We start from the raw sequence: 20,603 nt of genomic DNA, 5'->3' as shown, positions 1-20,603 counted from the left end.
CGACCGTTTTTGTTCTGTGCTAATGGAAATGGGCAGATCAGCTGAACAGTAATAATATCTATTGGAAAGGTTTTGTTTTTAATTAAATTTGTTACTGTAGTAAAATATGGGGTACTGAATAATGTGTTTGTAAGCCATTGCAAACAAATACGTTTGTGCACTTAATTGACATGAATGTTGATATTCAAGCTTGGGCTGACTGATCCAGGCATAGAATTTAATTGAACTGCTCACTAGAGTTATGGGGTGTGATATCGCTGCCCTCTGAAGTGTATATCAATATAAGCAAAGCATCTGTTTATAATGTTTGATGTCACTGAGCAAAATCTACTGTTTGTTGTTGAATGATGTAACCAACTACTTAATAAGCTAGTTAAAGCCATATTTCAAAATGTTGAGCCTTTTTTTAACCTTGTAGGATAAACAAGGAATTCCATGGTGGCTTGGAATTGGTTGTAAAGGAATTGGACAATACGACTTCCATGATAAAGTCAAACCCAGGAAGGTAAAATGTCAACTGTTTTATCCTCAAGTGCATTTAAGTAGAAATGGTTTGTTACACAAAGTCGAAAGATAACTTTAGTTGAATAATTTTAAAAGCATCTGATCTCAATATTAGATGGATTTCAAAAGGACATTGTCCTATAAAAGTGCCAGGTAAACTGTTTTTCTGTAAAACACACATGATGTATATTATGTTGTGAAAACAATTCAAGATGAAGTGATGTAATGTTCAACTCAGGAAAGAAGCTATATTTCTTTTAAAACCAGACCAAATGGTTTGTGCCATTATTTGACCTCTGAACCTGGAATAGGGAGGGGAAAGTGAATCATTGTTCCTTATCATGGAATCCAATGCCCCAGCACTTGCACCTTTGTATTTAAATTCTTTCATGTTCTTGTTCGTGCTTATTCCTATAATCATCTGCAGCCCTTCAACCCTACACCCCAAATTCGCTGTTCTGCCAACTCTATCCTTTTGTGCATTTTCACATTATACTCTGGAACCTTCCTCAAATCCTCTGCCTCCTTTAAAAACCCATCACTTCGACCAAGCTCTTGTTCACTTCTCTTAATATCTCCCCTTTTGATTCAGCACCAATTTATTTCTGGTTATGCTATGGTGGTGTCTTGGGGTATTATTCTATGTTAGAGTCACTATATAAATGCAAATTGTTGTTTAAGAAAATGGTGAAGAGCAGGGGAGAAGAACTGTGTTATTAAACAGCAGTAGCATACATGTGTGCAGTTGTTTGAGGAAGACTTTAATTTCTTTTTTCTTTTCAATTTTATTTTCTGGTGCAGAGTGTGCAGATGAGTGGTAGTAAAATTAGTTCACAACTGTACAAAAAGGAATGGAAGCTCTAGTCATGCCTATGATCTTGGCCCTTTTATTGCTTATGCTTTCAGGATTAATTGAGCTTATGTTTATAATGCACCAACAGCAGCATTGTAATGTTTGCCTCCACTTGAAGACTGGTCTCATTCACAATTTATCGTCACTTCAGCTGCATTGATAGAAGTTCCACATTATGACTAGGCAGCAGTCTTTTGCTGGTGTTATGCACTGTTACTTGGAATTTTAGACTCCCACTTAAATATTTTTATGCTGCTACATTTCTAGAAGTGTGTTGAGTGACTTTTAGGCGTGGGGTGCATGGTACAGCAACGTTAAATCACTTTGTTCCCAGATCAAAAGATGAGCGAGAATGTAATCATGGAATCTGTGGTAACACTGGACGGCTTTCACAATGTTTGTTCAGATTAAAATAAGACTGGGTTTCTGGATTAGGCAAGTAAAGAAACCGTTGCTGTGACAATCCAGGAATCAAACTGGTGGAGCTGTCCTTGGGGGAATCCCATTCATCTTTATTTGTATAGTTAATTGAAGGTAATAAGACATGGCTCTAATGTGTCTGTAAGCTCTTCAATTTAGAAATGTGGAGAAATATAATTGAGTATACAAACAACATTGTGCCAAAGAAGGATATATCATTCAGTGCACTAAAGGGGTGAATATGTTTGTCACATGGGAAGTTGTGATTTTGAAAAATTGTGTTCACAATCATGTTTTGATTAATGCAACTGAAGACTTCTTTCTGAGTATGTTGTTACTTTTTGAATTCACATTCTAGACATGCACATTGTGGGCTAAAGTCTTTCTTAATGTCATTGGATATAGTGATGTGTAATGGTTTTGTAACTTCACTGTTGTAAAGTGTTGGGTTGAAATTAACATTTGTGGTTATTGGATTTAAAGAATTTAATCATAATTTCTAGTCCTGTATTCAATTGCCCACTCTATGAAACTTGATTCAGTGGCCCAAATTTTCACTACAAAGGAGAGCCTCTCCATTGTGGCAAAACTGATGGAAGTGTGAATATCGTAAGTCCTGCCCCCAAACCCAGCAATTCCCATTTCCACGGAGGCACCTGGCCATTTAAATCATTAGTTGCCTCCAGTCAAGGGATTTTGGTAGCCTTAGAGAGTGAAACCTAAAGTGTGCAGATTATACCTGTTAAGAGCATGTCTGAACCTTCTAGATTCATTTGGTACTCTTTTGGAGAGGTAAGGTACCCCTTTGGATCTGGTCCCGGGAAACTTTGGTGGAGGTCAGGTGTCCTTTGGGGGAGGTATGGTGCCGTTTGTAATTATTAAAAGTAGGTATGAATATGCATAAAAACTGCATAAACACATTAATTGTCAAGCTCATTGGAACTGTCAACAGACCTATCAAAATCAACTGTCAAGAGAACCTGGCAAAAGTGTTAAAAAAGTTGTCAAGGTATTTACAAGTCTTGCCTTTTAAATCTTTGAAAAAAATTGTCTGTAGTGTTTCAAGAAGAATGATCTTGCAATTTCTTTCTGTTGATATAAGCCTGAGGGCTTTCATTACTGGATTACTGCTACCTGACTGATTTCACAACCACCCATTATCACAGCAGGCTGCCTGTCATTTCAGATTGATTGACAGCTACAAGTAGGACTGTTGAAGTGGGACCCTGAACTCCAATGCTTTTTATGAGGGATTGAGCACTTGAATTAATTATTTGTTGTTATAAGGCTTTGTGGATGAAGGAATGTAAATTAGTAAATGGGTTTTTATCAATGAGTCTTTTTCAATATAGTTAAGTCTGCCTTTGACATTTAGAACTTTATTTTATCTCCTCTCTGCATGGGTCCTGAGGCCTGCCTGAAGTGGATACTGGGTGAGTTGGCATGGTAGGTGTAAGGGAATAGGGTGCTGGGGGTATGGTTTAGCATGAGTTGGCACTAGGTTGGCATGGAGGCTATAAAGGGCCTTGGGGTGGGTTCAGGGGTATAGGTTGGCATGGAGGTTTAAGAGGCCATAGGAGAGTGCTGGGCATGAGATGGCATGAATTGGCATAGATGGGGCATGGGGAGTGTGTGGGGCATGGGGAGTGAGAAGAGTGAGGACTGGAAGGATGATTTGTTTTTTTAAATTTTGGACACACTGCCGGAGCCCTGAGGCAGGCCTTCTGTACAGCTCAACTCTGCACTTGGCAGCCTCCTCGACCTCTTCCGGGGTCGCCCACCCTGACATCTAACCGAGCCCCCCTTCCCACCCCCTGACCAAAAATCTGCTATCCAGGCCAATATAAATGATATTGTGGATTTCTGAAATTACTGCAATGTTAATTCACTTATGGAACATTTTTCTTATTCAACATACTTTTTTTATTGAGAATGCATTCTAATTACTTCAGTTTCTTTTCACTTGGTAAGATCTCAAACTCCTAGGTTGGATGAATATGGATTTCAAGTTCCAAACTATGAGCAGAGAATGTAGGTTAACACTAAGGGAGTGCTGCATTGTCAAAAGCGTTGACTTTTTGGATGAAGTATTTTGGGAAAATGTGAGGAGCAAAAAGGGCTTTGCTTTGTTTTCTTCTCTCAAGTTAGTTTTCATTTATTTCATTGGAAGACTCCTATATGCAAAATGACAGCCACCTTTGCCTATGTTAATACAGTTTTTTTTTATTCCTCGATTGCCTATTTTCTGATGCTGCTGCACTTGCCTAGTTTAAGGAAAAATGAACATGCATTGACAAAGCACTGTATTGTATCCCTCATGGTCCCTTCCAAGAAGGAATTCTTTTTTAAAGAGCAGTATTTATTTTTTTTATCAAATGTGGCAGCCAATTTGTGCATGAGCTGAATCACCAGCCAATCTTATCAAACTGGAATTTGTAGAGAGGAGGATCTTGGCAAGAATATTGGGAGGGTTCCCTGCTTCTCTTCAAGTAGTGCCGTGGCATTTTATCTATCCATCCAAAGGGGCGGGTGATGCCTCCTGTCAATCATCTTGTCAGAAGGACACCTTCAACAAACCACTACTCCCTCAACTTAACTGAAGTGCTACCCTAAAATTAAGTGCAAAATGGAAGTATGGTTGAAGCCCACTCCCCTCTGACTCAGAGACGAGATAGTGTTACAAGCTGAATCAAGTTAATACTTAAAAAAAACTCAAAGTGCATTTGGAATTCATATTGATTTTTAAATCATTTACAGTATTTATCATTGGAGAGCTGTGTCTGATTTGATACTTTTATTTCCTACAAAGTGTAAAGTCTTCGGATTGATGCATGATGCACATTACAAAGCACTGCACCAATGTAGATTTCGCGAAGACTGATGCTATTCTCTCTCTGCAGCCTTTGATATGGTTGACCGCGCCTTCCTCCCCCAATGCCTCACCCGATCTTCTAGTGGTTTATTTAATTTTTGTTTAGCTAAGTGTAACCTGAGATTGACTTACAATGACTTGTCTTCCAGCACTGTTACCTTCAGTGATCCCCAAGGATCAATCCTTGGTCCCCTCCTCTCAGTTCTCTACATGCTGACGTTATTCAAAAACATGGCATCAGTTTCTACATGTATGATGACAACCAAAGTACCCTGCATTTTGTATTTTGCAGTGGCTGATTCATTTAAGTGTGAGGGCCATTAAACTTTTTGTGTGGCTGCTGCACAGCTTAGATGGAACGTTGCTGATGACACCCAACTCAACCTCACTACCAACTCTCTCAGCCCCTCCGTACACCCTACATTGTCCAAAAACCAGTACTGGATAAGCAAAAATTTCTTCCAACTGAATATTGTGAAGACTGAAGCAATTGTCTTTGATACTCATCGCAAGTTCTGTTCCCAGCCAACGATTCTATCCCTCTCCCTGGCAAACTGCCTGAGGCTGAACCTGACTGGTTGAAATCTTAGTCTCACATCTGGCCCCATGGTAAGTCTTCAACCACATATTCGTGCCATCACCAAGGCTGTCTGTTTACACTTCCATAACATTGCCCAACTCTACCCCTGCTTCAGCTCATCTCCTGCTAAAACCCTCAATCTATGTGTTTGTTCTTCTACCTCTACACTTGACTATTCCAATGCACTCCTGGAAGGCCTCCCACATTCTACACTCTGTAAACATGAGGTCATCCAAAACTCAGTTCCCTGTGTAATAACTCAACACCAAGTTCCGTTTACCAATCACCCTGTGTTCACTAACCTACATTATTCTGGATCAAGCAACACCTCAATCTTAATATTCTCATCCTTGTTTTCCAATCCCTCCAGCCTAGCCATGCCCCCACCAGCTCTATTTTGTAATCTTCTCAAGCTTCACAACATCTGCACTCCTCTAATTCTGGCTCTTGAGCACCACTAATTTTGATCACTCTCCCATTGGTGGCTGTGGACTCTAAACCCTGAAATTTTGTCTCTAAACTTCTGTCCCTCTACCTTTCCTCCTTTGAGACATTCTTTAAAACCTACCTCTTTCACCAGGCTTTCTGCCATCTGTCATAATATCTCTTCATTTCTCTTTGATGTCAAATTTTGTTCTATAATGCTCCTCTGAAGTGCCTTGGACCATTTTACTATTTCAAAGCAAGTGTATAAATACAAGATTTTAGATAGGAAGAGCTACCAAAAAAAAGCCAATTAATTGTACCCTTAAGTAATTCAGAAAAGCCAAAGGATTAATTGGTGATTTATTTTTTAGTAGCTCTTCCTATCTAATGAGAAGCTCAGATTCATTCCTACCCCTGGCTTTATAGGCATGTGATGCGCTGGATGCCCTTTCAAGACAAGACAATTAATTTGATATAGAAATTTTTAAAAGAGCATTTTCCTAAGTTGGAAAAATTGATTATCTGTCATGAAAAATAAACTTTTAGTGAAAGCAGGTTAAAATGTTTTACTACTTTAGATTAGAAAAGAAAAACTGAATTTTATAATCGACTAAACTATTGTTCTTGCAAAGGATTTTAGCAATGTTACATGGAAGTAAAGTTTATGAATCTAAGGTTCATGTTCCATTATATACGACTATCTAATCATATCAACTCACATCATTAAATGAGGGAGCATATTTTGAACGGAGTTATATATCTACGTAAAAGTACAAAGTACATGAAAATGATTCCTTCCATTACTGATAAAGTTAAATATATTGATTAAGTTGCTGCTATAAATCTCATAAAATATGTAAGAAAATTGAGAAACCTAGATGAGGGATTAAGACTCATAATACAACAGACCACCAAGGTTGAAAAGAGGAGGCCAGAAGATTACTTAAGCCTTAAAAAAAAAAGTGACACCATCCCTGGGTTGTGTAAACATGGGAAGGAAAAACTAAGGAATTTGAGACCCCAGAGAAAAATGATTGTAGTAAATCGTAATTTTAACAACAAAAGTTAGGTGAGGAGGATGATCATGTAGGGCAGTCATTTTTGGAATTAGGGGGCACAAGAACAGAAACACTGTAAAATGGAGAGTAAAACCAGGTTGTAACAAAAAGATAGTGTAAAGAGCAGGGATACGAGAGTTAATTCATTAGCAGATTTAAAAAATATGATAGTGATGGCAGGATGGGTGATGTGTTGCTGCTGCAACATTTGGAAGCTGCTGGACACCAAGGTGGCCCAGAGCGAACACATCTGTAGTAAGCGTTTGCAGCTCGAGGAACTTCGGAACCAAGTTGAGCTGGAGTCCGAGCTGCAGACATTGCGCCACGTCAGGGAGGGAGAAAGTTACCTGGACACTCTGCTCCAGGAGGCGGGTTAGGTCATTCAAATTTGGGCTATGATCAGGCCAGGAGGGTGTGACTGCAGATGAGGCAAGCACGGGGACCCAGGGGATAGAGTTTGAGGAGCCTCAGCCCTGCAATTGTCCAACAGTTACAAGGTTCTGGCAAACTGTGTGGACAAGAGCAGGAACTGCTGGGAGGATGAGTGAACTGACCACGACACAGTGGTACAGGGAGCCATTCAAGTTAGGGGAAGGAAGTAGAAAAGTAGTAGTGGTAAGGGACAGTATAATTAGGGGCATAGATTTGTTCTCTGCAGTCATGATCGTGAGTCCTGAAGGCCATGTTGCCTGCCTGGTGCCAGGGTTAAGGACATCTCCTCAGTGCTGGAGAGGAATTGGGGAGGGGAGGGGCGGGATCCTATTGTCGTCATCCACATTGGTACCAACTACATTGATAAGACTAGAAAGGAGATTCTGCTGAAAGAATTTGAATAGTTAGGAGCTAAATTAAAAAGCAGAACCTCCAAGGTGGTAATCTCGGGATTACTACCTGAGCCGGGGGCAAACTGGCATAGGGTAAATAAAGTCAGAGTTAAATGCGTGAGTCAAATATTGGAGTAGAAGGAATGGGTTTTGATTCATAGGGCACTGGCACCAGTACTGGGGTAGAAGGGAGCTTTCCCAGTGGGATGAGCTTCACTTGGACCGTGCTGGGACCAGTGTCCTGACGAATCAAATAATGAAGGCTGTAGAGTGGGCTTTAAACGAAATAGATTAGGGGAGGGTTCTGAGGAGGGGGTACGTAGCCTTACAAAGCAGAAGGATATGGTAGAATTGCAGGGCAGCTATTTAGGTAATGATACCCAGAGTGTGACAGGAAGGGACAGAGTGCACAAACATTGAAAAAAGCAATTCGGGTCAAAGTAGGAAAAAATGGCGAAAGGGCAAAATTAATGGCTCTTTACTTAAATACATGTAGTATTCAGAACAAAATAAATGAATTAACGACACAAGTAGAGGTTAATTGGTATGCTCTTATAGCCATTACAGAGACATGGTTACAAGGAGATCAAAGCTGAGAACTAAATATTCAGGAGTATGAGACTTCTCAAAAGGATGGGCAGGAAGGAAGGGGTGGTGGGATAGCTTTGTTAGATGAGATGGAATAAGTACAATAGCAAGAAATGATCTTGGATCAGAAGATGTAGAATCTGTATAGGTGGAGGTAAGAAATAACAAGGGGAAGAAGACACCAGTGGGAGTAGTTTATAGGCTCCCTAACAGCAGCTATACTGTAGGACGGAGAATATATCGGGAGATAATGAGGGCATATAAAAAGGCAGGGCATAAATTATGGATGACTTTAAACTTCATGTAGATTGGGAATATCAAACTGGCACAGGTACCCACGAGCAAGAATTCATAGTGGATTCGGGACAGTTTCCAAGAATAATATGTTGTGGATCCAACCAGTGATCAGGCTGTTTTGGTAATGAGGCAGGTTTAATAAATGATCTCAGTAAAAAGATCCCCGAGGAAACAGTGACCATAACATAGTAGAATTTAGCATTCAGTTTGAGTGCGAGAAACTTGGGTCAGAAATAACTGTGCTAAACTTAAATAAGAGTAATTACGATGGAATGAAGGCAGAGTTGGCCGGAGTGGACTGGGAAAGGAGTTTAGCAGAAAAGACACTGGCAGAAGTTTAAAAAATAGTTCATGATTCACAACAAAGATATATCTCAGTGAGGATGAAGGATTCTAGGAAGGGGATAAACCAACCATAGTTAACCAAAGAAGTTAAAGATTGTATGTTTTTTCTTTCAATTTGATACTATGTGGCAAAGATTAGTGGTAAGCCAGAGGATTGGGAAAGTTTTAAAAACCAACAAAAGGTGACCAAAATAATAATAAAGAGGGAGAAAATAAACTTTGAGGGTAAACTAGCAAGTAATATAAAAACGGACAGTAACAACTTGTTTAAATGTGTAAGAAGGAAGAGAGAGGCCAAAGTGAACAAAGACCCCCAAGAGAATGAAGCTGGGGAAATAATGGGGAACCAGGAAATGGCAGAGGAGTTGAATAAATACTTTGCATCAGTCTTCATGGTAGAAGACACTAATAACATTCCAAGCAAAGGGCAAGAATGAGGGGGGAAATAAATACAATAACTATCACTAGGGAAACTAATGGGGCTAAAGGCCGATGAGTCCCCTGAACCTGATGAGTTGCATCCTAGGATATTAAAAGAAGTAGCTACAGAGATAGTGGATGCACTGGTAGTAATCTTCCAAGAATCCTTCAGTTCTGGGAAAAGTCCCAGAGGATTGCAAAACTGCCAATGTAAAACCCTAATTCAAAAAGGGAGGTACCTATAGGCCAGTTAGCTTAACATCTGTCATTGGGAAAATAGAGTCTATCATAAAGAATGTTATAGCAGAGCATTTAGAAATAGATAATTTAATCAGGCAGAGTCAGCATGGCTTCATGAAGGGGAAATTATGCCTGACAAATTTATTAGAATTCTTTGAAGTGGTAACAAGCAGGATTGGTAAATGGGAACCAGTAGATGTAATATATTTGGATTTCCAAAAGGCGTTCGATAAGTTACTGCACATAAGGCTACTTAATAGAATAAGAGCCCAAGGTGTTGGGGGTAGTGTATTAACATGGATAGAGGATTGGCTAACTAATAGAAGACAGAGTATTGGGATAAAGGGGGCATTTTCAGGATGGCAACAGGAATCATTGCTGGGGTCACAATTATTTACAATATAAATGACTTGGACAAGGGAAATGAATGTACTATTGCCAAGTTTGCGGATGACACAAAAATAGGTGGGAAGGCAAGTGGTGAGGATGACACAAAGTCTACAGAGGGATATACACAAATTAAGTGAGTGGGCAAAAACTTGGCAGATAGAATATAATGTGGGAAAATGTGAGGTTGTGCACTTTAGCAGGAAGAATAGAGGAGCTGAATATTATGTAAATCGAGAAAAACTGCAGAAAGCTGCAGCACGGTGGGATTTGAGGGTCCTCATGCATGAATCACAGAAAGCTAGCATACAATTTCAGGTAATAGGGAGGGAAAATGGAATGTTGGCCTTTATTTCAAAGGGAATGGAGTATAAAAATATGGGAGTTTTGCTAAAACTATTCAAGGCATTAGTTAGACCACAGCTAGAATATTGTGAACAGTTTTGGTCCCCTTATCTAAGGAAAGATATATTGACATTGGAGGCAGTCCAGAGAAAGTTCACCAGGTTGTTCCTGGGTATGGAGGGATTTTCTTATGAGGAGAGTTGAGTAGGTTGGGCCCGTACTCATTGGAGTGTAGAAGAATGAGAGGCAACCTTATTGAAACATATAAGGTTCTTAGGAGGCTTGACAGGGTTGATACTGAGAGGTTGTTTCGCCTTATGGGAGAGTCTAGGACCAGACAGCACAATCTCAGAATAAGGGGTCTTCCATTTAAGACAAGAGATGAGGAGGAATTTCTTCTCTGAGGGTAGTGAATCTGTGGAATTCTGTACCGCAGAGGGCTGTAGAGGTTGGGTCATTAAGTATATTCAGGGCTGAGACAAGAGATTTTTAATCTGTAAAGCAATCAAGGTTTATGGGGAAAAGGCAGGAAAATGAAGTTGAGGATTATCAGACCAGCCATGATCTCATTGAATGGTGGCGCAGACTACTTGGGCTGAATAGCCTTTTTCTGCTCCTACATTTTATGGTCTTATTTAGGCTGGGATTTTCTGTGCCTGCTGGTGTTGGGTGTATTTGGTGGCATGAGCAGACAATATGGCGAGAAGGCCAAAAATCCGTTTCATGAAAATTTGCAATGGTCTGCCCAGCCCGTCGATGGTGGGCTGCGTTCCCCACTATCGGACATCAGGAACCTCATTGTAAAAAAATCAGCATATCATTATAAGGCCAGCCTGCTGGACTCATTGCCCCCACCCCCACTGGATCGTCTGCTCATGTTGGCAGGAAAACATGCCGGTGCAGAATACATCTTGACACGTGTGACGTGCAGAAGTCAGGACTTACCACCAGAGCCTTGCTCACATCGTGGACATCTGAGGACCAGAAGATGCAGGAGCCCGACAGTAATGGGACCCTGGAGGAATGTCGATGGCATGCTGGGTAGATTCTCGTGGACATGGTTCTGCTGCGAGGCAGCTCACGGAAGTTAGAAAGTCACAGTTGATGCTTACAACGGATGATGGTCAAGGGGGTGGGAGAGGAAGGCCTAGGATTGACTGGGAAAGGAAGAGGTGTCGGGGATGAGGTTGGTTGTGGGGGGGGGAATGAAGGTGTCAGGGTGTGAGAGTTTGAGAGGGGAATAAAGCTGTTGGGAGGTGGAGGGAGTATGGGTGAGGAGGGGGTAACGGGAGAAAATGGCAACCTGGGAGGTGGGTGTAAGGGGTAGTGAAACTTTTAAGGGAAGGAGTTGGGGGTAGGAAGAAGTGTGGAGAGGGGAGGAGGGAGGGAGAAAGGGTGGAGGAAGGAGTTGGGAAGGGATAAGGAGTAAAGCTGGAGGAAGAAGTGAGGCTGGACAAACAGGTAAGGCTGGAGGAAGGAGACGGGGAAGGTGGGGCGGACTAAGGGTGACGTGGGGAGGACTAAGGGTGGCGGAAGAAGGAAAGGTATCTGAGGGAGTCAGGAAGGGAAAGGGACAAAGCGGGTGGGGGGGTTGGGGAAGAGTCTGAGGTGTGAGACGACTAAGTGGGGTGAAGGGTCCAGAGGGGTTTGAAGTGGGGGGAGAGTGGTTATGTGCAGGTGAATGTGCAAGGGAGGGGTCTGATGGGTCCACTATTGCCTCCTGGGGAGTGAACTGAGGGTGGGCCTGGTATGAGGGAATGGTGAGAATGACCTAGGGCAGAGCGAGGCAGTAAGGAGGAAGATTGAGGGTTCGACGATAACAGTAGAAGGGATGGCAAGAGTGTTTGTTAGGGGTGGGAAGGAGGAGGTTGGGGAGTTGAACGTGCATGGGGGTGGGAATTTCGGGAAAGACGGGAATGTACACGTTCATCTGGACATCCCCCCAGGAACAGGGTTGTGGCTGGTAGGTCATGGAGGGGAGGTGGAAGGTGTTTGGGGGTTCAACTATGATGGGGGAAAGCAAATGAGGGACTGAGTGTGGGGGAATACGGGAGTTGACGAATAAGTGAATCCAGGCGATGCTGTCCAAATCGAAAATGAAATGACAATCATGGTGGGCAAGATCAGGTGCTGCATGGGAGTGTGATCATTGGTGGGTGGAGATGCAGGTCAGCTCAGATATACAACTGAAAGTGAACCTTAGTAGGCAGCATTAAAAATGCTCAAGACATTGAGGTGAGCATGGTATGTGAAGGATCCGCATGTGTGGGAAAGTGCTTGCACGAGGCTCCGAAAGGCCCTGCCCCACACGCACCTCTCCCTCCAGAATCACTCTTTGGCCAGCTGCGCCCTCTGCAGTGACAGAAGACAAGGTTGAAGGGCTCACAGGCAAAGGAGACTCTGAGGGAGAGGACAGCCTCTGAGATTTCTGAGTGGATGACCCACGGGTGCCCAGCTGCCGCTCCTCCTCCCTTCGGGTGCCCAGGGGCCCTGGCCTGACTCCTTGAGGGGAAGGAGCACCTGAGGGACGTCAAGTGCCTCGTTTCCCTCTCGCATTGCCACTGCAGCTATTTGTCCATGGCTCTGGCGATGGATTGCAGATCTGCACACATCGCTGTGTTCTACTGGACCAGGGTCTCCATGGTGTAGACCATAAGACTTAGGACCAGAAATGTCTGCCAGTCTTCCCATGGAGACCTCCATACATGTACGTGTGGGCACCACTTCAGACAGCAGACAGGCACATACCTCCGACTTGCATGCCACTCTGTTATTGGCCTCTGACAGCTCTGCCACATACTGTGTATGGTCCTACTCTCCACCCCCACTGATAATCGAGTGATGTTTTATGGTAAAAACTTTAGTTGAAATATAGTTTGATGTCCTGTTGCAAATATCTAATTCATGGTTCATGTGTTTTTTTAGAGTGTAGCTTTGTGGTTTGAGGATTTTTAAAATATTCGTTCATGGGATGTGGCTAGGCCAGCATTTATTGCCCATCCCTAATTTCCCTTGTTCAGAGGGCATTTTTAAGAGTCAACCACATTGCTGTGGGTCTGGCGTCACATGTAGGCCTGAACAGGTAAGGACGGCAGATTTCCTTCCCTGAAGGACATTAGTGAACCAGATGGTTTTTACAACAATCTGCAATTGTTTCATGGTCATCATCAGACTTCTAATTGCAGATTTTTAATGGATTGGATTTGAACCCGGGTCCCCAGAGAACTACCCTTGGGTCTCTGAGCACTAGTCTAGTGGTAATACCACTATGCCACTGCCTCCCCCCATTAAAGTTTAACAATGGAAAGTGGGAAGTGGGATAAATGCAATTAAAGCAGGCTTAAAGCTTATAATGGTGGGTGGGGGGGCCATGTTGACTTGAGAGGTTAGCAGCTAGAAAGGTAAGATCATAAAGCAGCAGGTGGGCTTACTTAGCTGGAGATGTGATATCAGCAAACTTTGCAAGAGATCCAGAGAGCTGTTTTTGTTTTGGGAGTTAGAGCTAAATTAGTTTAAAAGCATTCAGTAAATAGGTTGTAAAACCTATTTACTTCATTTGATCAAAGAAGAAATTGTAAGTGAGGGATGATTAATCTTACGTAAAGGTCAGTTTGAGGACAGCCTGGAACATGCTATGTTGTTTGAGAGATGGGTGGAGTTTAGAGAAGTTATCTGGTTTCAATTTATTGGGGCATAATAAATAGGAGCAGTAGTAGGCCATTCGGCCCCTTGAGCCTGTTCCACCATTCAATACTAGCATGGCTGATCTGCTTGTGTTTTGAATTCCACATTTCCATCTACTCCCAATGACCTTTTGACTCCCTTGCCTAACAAGAATCCAACCACCTCCACCTTAAAAATATTCAATGGCCCCGCCTTCACCATCTTCTGAGGCAGTGTGTTCCAAAGTTGCGCAACTCTCTGAGAGAAAAAAGTTCTTCTCATCTCTGTCCTAAATGGGTGACCCCTAATTTTAAAGTAGTGTCCCCTAGTTCTGGACTCATCCACAAGAGGAAACACCTTTTGCTTGTCAAGACTATTCAGGATCTTTTATACTTCAACCAAATCATCCCTCACTCTTCTAAACTCCAGTGGAAACAAGCCCAGTCTGTCTAACTTTCCTCAGAAGACAATCCGCTCATTCCAGGTCTCAATCTAGTAAACCTCTTCTGAACTGCCTCCAATACATTTACATCCCTCCTTAAATAAGGAGACCAAAACTGAGCATAGTATTCAAGATGAGGTCTCACCAATACCCTCCATAACTGAAGCATAACATCCTTAACTTTTATGTTCAATTCCTCTCGTAAAAAAGGATAGCATTCCATTAGCCGCATTGGTTACTATGCTGTACCTGCATACTAACTTTTTGTGACTCATGTACTACAACACCTAGATCCCTCTGCACCTCGGAACTCTGCAGTCGTTCTCCGTTTAAGTAATACTCTGCTTTTTTATTTTTCCTGCCAAAGTGAATAACTTCACATTTTCCCATATTAAACTCCATTTGCCAGATCTTTGCCCATTCACTCAACCTATGTATCTTTGTCTGCAACCTCCTTATGTTCTCTTCACAATATAGTTTCCTGCCTATCTTTATGTCATCTGCAAATTTAGCTATCATGTCTTCATTCCCCTCATCTAAGTGATTGATGTAAATCGTAAAAAACTGAGGCCCCAGCACAGATCCCTGCGGCAATCCAAGTACAGTACATCTACAGGCTCCCCTTTATCCACGGCGCATGTTACCCATTCAAAAAACTCCAATAAATTGGTTAAACATGATTTCCCTTTCACAAAACAATGCTGACTTTTCCCGATTACCTTGAGTTTTTCTAAGTGCCCAGCTATAACCTCCTTAATGACCAATTCTAACAACTTCTCCACGACAGACATCAAGCTAGCTGGACTATAGTTTTCTGTTTTCTGCTTCCCTCCTTTCTTGAATAGAGGAGTTATATTTGCTACTTTCCAGCCTGATGGAGTCTTTCCAGAATCTAGCGAATTTTGGAAAATTAACACCGACACATCTACGACCTCATTAGCCACCTCTTTTAAGTGTGTGTAGTTTGTAGCTCGCTGTGAGAAGTTTGTCAAAGTAAATGACAGTTAGATAGACCTGCACCAAATGCACTAGAAAGAATTAACATCATCAATGACTGGGTGGAAGGCGGGTGAGGCTTAATCTAAGTTTGAATCTTAAGAGGGAACAGAAGCTGGAAGATTAACTAGTTTGAAGCTATTGGGAAAATCTACAGTGGGCTTCACAATGTCTTATTGCAAAATAAAGTAATCAGATGAGTTAGCTTGGAAGTATTGAAAAGTAACCAGAACAAGGGATTGAGGGATCCATAGTCAAGGGAAGGTAAATTAAAAGATTTCCTGCTGAGAATAGCTGGAGCTGAGGAGAATTTTCTAGAGGACTGTGGCATACTTATGGGTGATTCCCCCTGAAGTAAATAACTTTAAGATTGATGTGTCTTATATGAGAATTAGTGGGATGGAGTAAGAAGTAAACCTGAATGCATAACATTTGTTCTAAATCATATTAGTAATAGTGGTTGTTTTGTTTCTTTTATATGCAGTAGTTTGTATTTTTAAACAAAGTGGAATCTTGTGGCATAGCTCTATTGATTAAACCAAGGTGTTCAGATTTCGATTTAACTGTTACTGGTCCGTGACCGAATCATAATGGTGTTTAAATTTAAAAAAACAATTGTTCAAGTGTGTGACACAAACAGACTGTTTCCCCCAAAATTTTAGAAATATCTTAATTTTTTTAAGCTATATATAATTTCCAACTCTATACCTGTATATGTATATATTTAGATATATAGTACACACACAACTTCAACATGAACATAAAGAAAGTTATAACATTATTGGTAAATGTGCCATGTGATGTACAAGTTCAATCATAACTTCTGCTGAGATAGCTGATCTCAATTGGGGTAACAATTGTTATGTCCCTGGGCAATGGAGGTGAATTAATGCATTCTATTTCTGATCACTCTGGCTTGAAATTATATGGATGTCAGATAAGGACCAGATTGAGTTGGCTTTTGTGCTTCCAGTTCATATCTCCTGCCAGCACATAATATGCACATATTGCAAACATGATCATGTAAAGGCTGGTGGACCCAAATGAAGCACCACCTTGTTAGGTCTAACATAGGCAGGGGCTGGTGTTGGCTAGAATTTTCATGTTTCTTAGATTTTTTTTTAAGAATTGTTTTGCAGTACTGAATGGTCTACCTTTCTATTGCTTTTGCATCATTTGTGTTGGAATTCTGCTACTCCACAATATGTAAGAGCAGACATACCAAACTCCTATCTGCAGGATTTAATTTATGTTTTTAAACATACCCTGCCTGTTCATCAGGATTTTTTCTGAGATGTAAACTAAGAAGTAGTAGATAAAAACTCAGGAGAACTGACCAGCTCAAACTCATAGTTCAGTTTGTCCTGTAGTAAAATCAAGCATTAAATATCAGAGAGCACTTTTATGGTTGGAAATCTGCCCAACGAATGCAAAACATTTTCTTTGCAAGATATGCAAAGGAGTGCATTGAAGCTATTGTGCTTTAATGAAACAATATATAATTGCACGTTTTCTAATATGTGCTAAGATCCATTACAAAAGCATAATCTGTGCAGGAAAATAAAAATGTATTGTCAATATTGTAAATGCTACAAAAATTATGAAAACAAAAGGTATTCAGAAGAAGAGTCAAATTTGACTCAAAACGTTATCTGTTTCCCTCTCCACAGATGCTGCAGACCTGAGCTTTTCCAGCACTTTGTTTTTATTTCAAATTTCCAGCATCTGCAGTATTTTGCTTTACTGCAAAATTGTTGTAGCAGTAAAACTCCTTGGGCCACATATCTTGCTATACCTTGCCAACTTGATGGGTGGAATCATCCATGCCCACTGGCATTGGGCGTGCTTGGCGGTGTGAGCAGACGATATGGCGAGAAGGCCAAAAATCATTTTCACAATGCTGTGAAAACAGTTTGCAATCGCCTGCTCAGCCCGTTGACGGCAGGCCATGTTTTCCTCAGTGTAATACATTTACGTGTCATTATAAGGCCAGCCTGCCGGAATCATCCCACCAACCATCCCCCCGCGCCCCCCACCTCCCCCCACTGCTGGATCATCCACCCACAATCACGCCATTGTGTTTCACAACAGCATATAAAAGTTGTGCACTTGGCAGGCTGCACATTGAGGGGAACTCAGAGGTGAGTGCACAGTAACATTGTGGATCGCTTGCCGGGGTTAGATTTCAAGCTTGAGGAGTGGAGGCAAGGACTGCCCTGTGGTAGAGGTGACTTGTGGGTGGGGTGGGGCAAGAGTTGCCCTGTGGTAGAGGTGACTTGGGGGTGGGGGCAAGGGCTGCCCTGCCATTGAGGCAAATCAGGGGTGGGGGCAAGGACTGGCTGTGGTTGAAGGTAATGCACAAGCACATTTGGGGTAGGGGGGAGGAAAGCGGCCATGCATTAGGGAAACCTCGTATAAAGTGACAATTCCTCTGCAGCTGAGATGGTTCAGACGCAGCCACATTGACATGCGTGGAATCAAGCCTCTAGCTAATCTGCCCACTCGAGCAATGCAGAGACATACAAGTGCCACCCAGTGCTCCGGAGCTTTTCATCCTTTGGGCACAGACTGCAAATTAATGAGTATTTTAGTGGACTGCAGAACAATTGGATGACTGGGCATGTTGTACAATGTCCTTGCTAGAGCTGGCCATGGAGCAGTCACTGGTGGAGGCACTCACAGCCCCTTGCAATGTCGTCATCCTGGTTTGGACCAGTCTCCCCATGGTTGAAGGTAACACTGCAGCCTTGCAATGTGGGTTAGGAGAATGCCTGAGCTGAGAGCACAGCATGCAATCCAATGGGCAAAGCTTCTGCCAATCGGTCAGGTGAAGTGGGGCGGAAGCGGTTTGTCATTTTGGGCAGCCATGCAGCATACTAAAATCCGGCCATCCAAGTGGTGGTCAGCACTCTTCGGGATGCATAAAGGGACCTTCAGACTTGACCAAGAGAGGTTATTAGTATACCCAAGCTAACCCACACGTCTCTCTTCCATCCCGCAAGAGGAGCACATCAGGAGCATGGAGCCTGGTGAACTAGCTGTATGCCTTGTGTACAGAGAGCAGAGATGACGGAGAAGAGAGTGACAGAGGCGCCTGGCTGCACAGAGAGAGGAGTAGCACCCTCAGGAAGAAGGGGTGGCTGGGGCTCCTGCACCGCCACTGAAGAGCCACAGCGAGCCATCGCTGCTTGGTGCCTAGCTAGACCCAGGATCTAAAGACACCATCTTTCATTCCTGCAAATGACTGAGAACCAGTGTCTCCAAAGACCGCGCATGTCTAAGGAAATGCTCGGTTACATCTGCCAACTGCTGCAGGCTTTGTCACCGCGGGGACATGGAGGGCATCCACTACTGGTCACCGTGAAAGTGGTCACGGGGCTCAACTTCTATGCCAGTGGCTCCTTTCAGGCTCCACAAGTGACCGCTGTAGGATATCACAAACCTCCACCCACAGATGTGTCCACGAGGTCACAGATGCCATCTTCACGAGGGCACACAACTTTGTGCGTTTCGTCTGGGACCAAGAGAGCCAGAATGCAAGAGCAATTGGATTTGCCCAGATCTTGGGTTTCCCACAGGCGTAGGTTGCGATCAACTGCATTCACGAGGCACTCAGATCTCCATCACAAAAAGGGGTCAACTATGTCAACTACAAGGGCTTCCATTTGCTGAATGTGCAACTGGTGTGTGACCACCACAAACGCATCCTGCAGGTCTGCACGGTTTCCAGGGAGTGTCCACAACTCCTACATTTTCAGTCGATCACAGATCCCTGACGTCTTCCAGCATCCACAGAGGCTGCAGGGTTGGCTTCTCAGGGACAAGGGCTACCCACAGAGGATGTGGCTGATGACACCCGTGCGGCAGCCTCGGACTGCAGCAGAGCGAAGGTATAATGAGGCTCATGCTGCGACTCAACTTGGGAGTAAACCATCAGGACGTTGAAAATGAGGTTCCGGCGCCTGGACCGGTCTGGTGGAGCCCTGCAGTATAGCCCACAGAGGATGTCACGCATCGTTATTGTCTGCTGTGCCCTTTACAACCTGACGCTGCAACAGGGAGAGGAGATGCAGGAGCTAGTGGTCTCCTCCAATGAGGAGGATGGTGATGGTGATCAGGGTGAGGCGTTCCTCGAATGCGGCGATGAGGCCCTCTCACTGGCCAGATGAGGCAGGTGCACTCTGGAGGCCCTCATAGTTGCTAGATTTGTGGAGGATAATGATGACTTGCAGTGAGGAGACACCATAGATCCTCATAGATCAAGCATTTGTGAATGTTTGACTCCAGTATGGCTCATGGCAGTGCATGTACCCTCTGTGAGATTGCTCCTGTCATGGAGACGCAGTGGAGGTCCTAATAGCCGCTCAATTCCAGGAGGATAATGACAACGTGCAGTGAGAACTCTCCATAGATCTTCGCATAGCCTCTGAGAATGGCTGACTCCTGTCTGGTCGAGGGCAGCTTACTTGCACTCTATGATCAGGATCGTATCATAGAGACGCAGCCATGAAATTTTAAAAGCATCTGATCCTTTGCCTGTCTTCGGCATCTGATCCCATCAGGAGCACAGCGTCACTGGTCACAAATGCTGTAGAAATAGGGGTCGGCCCCACTTCAAAGATGCTGACAACAGACACGCAGAATGATGGAATTCTGTGACCCCTGCCCAAGACATTTTGGCAGCAATGACAAGCGCCATCGAAGTGCAGGCATCACTAATAAGTTCAGGGAGTGTGAGGCTGGACCATCATTTTGGCCTGAAGGCTGCACGAAGCACAAGGAGGCGGCCCTGGACTGATATAGTCCCTGGAGGGCCTTTATCTTGTGCAGAAAGGTTTCACATCTGAGTGACACAAACACTGCTCATTAGAACAAGGAACCATAGGAAGGGAGACATTTTTGGGAGTTTAATTGCGATAGTGAACATTATGTACGAGTGATTAACACCCGTGCCCAGGCTGTGCAACTACATCTTCTTAGATGGCCTAAATAGCCAAGTGGTTATGGTACTGGGTTTGTAACCCCAAGATCAAGAGTTCAAATCTCACAATGGCAAACTATGAAACAATGTAACTTCATCTGAATAGGAACAGACGGAAACGGGTTTGTACTCGAAAGAGTTACATCTTGGACCAGCCTCCTCTACCTGGGGGTCCATCTCTGCCCCGCTGAGGAATCCTGGCCGGCAAACTGGCAGGAACTGGAGACGTAAGTCACCGCTCGCCTGCGGCGCTGGACAGGACTGCTCTGAGTGCTATCTTACCGAGGTCGAGTTCTGGTCATAAACCAGCTGATCGCCGCCATGTTGTGGTATCGGCTGGTCACTTTGACCCCTCCCCCAGA

General features: G+C 43.3%; 1 protein-coding gene across 1 annotated transcript in view; it reads left to right on the top strand.

Moving 5' to 3' along the window:
* The window catches only part of LOC121280296 (FERM domain-containing protein 4B-like), a 247,612-nt gene that overhangs the window by 176,973 nt on the left and 50,036 nt on the right, over positions 1-20,603 (top strand). Inside the window, exon 11 of the mRNA XM_041192139.1 lies at positions 419-505. Coding sequence (XP_041048073.1) covers positions 419-505 — 87 coding nt within the window. The remainder of the gene's footprint in view (positions 1-418; positions 506-20,603) is intronic.

The sequence above is a fragment of the Carcharodon carcharias genome, chromosome 7 (genome assembly GCF_017639515.1).
Source record: "Carcharodon carcharias isolate sCarCar2 chromosome 7, sCarCar2.pri, whole genome shotgun sequence".
Lineage (NCBI taxonomy): Eukaryota > Metazoa > Chordata > Chondrichthyes > Lamniformes > Lamnidae > Carcharodon > Carcharodon carcharias.
This window is presented reverse-complemented; position numbering and strand designations above follow the sequence as displayed.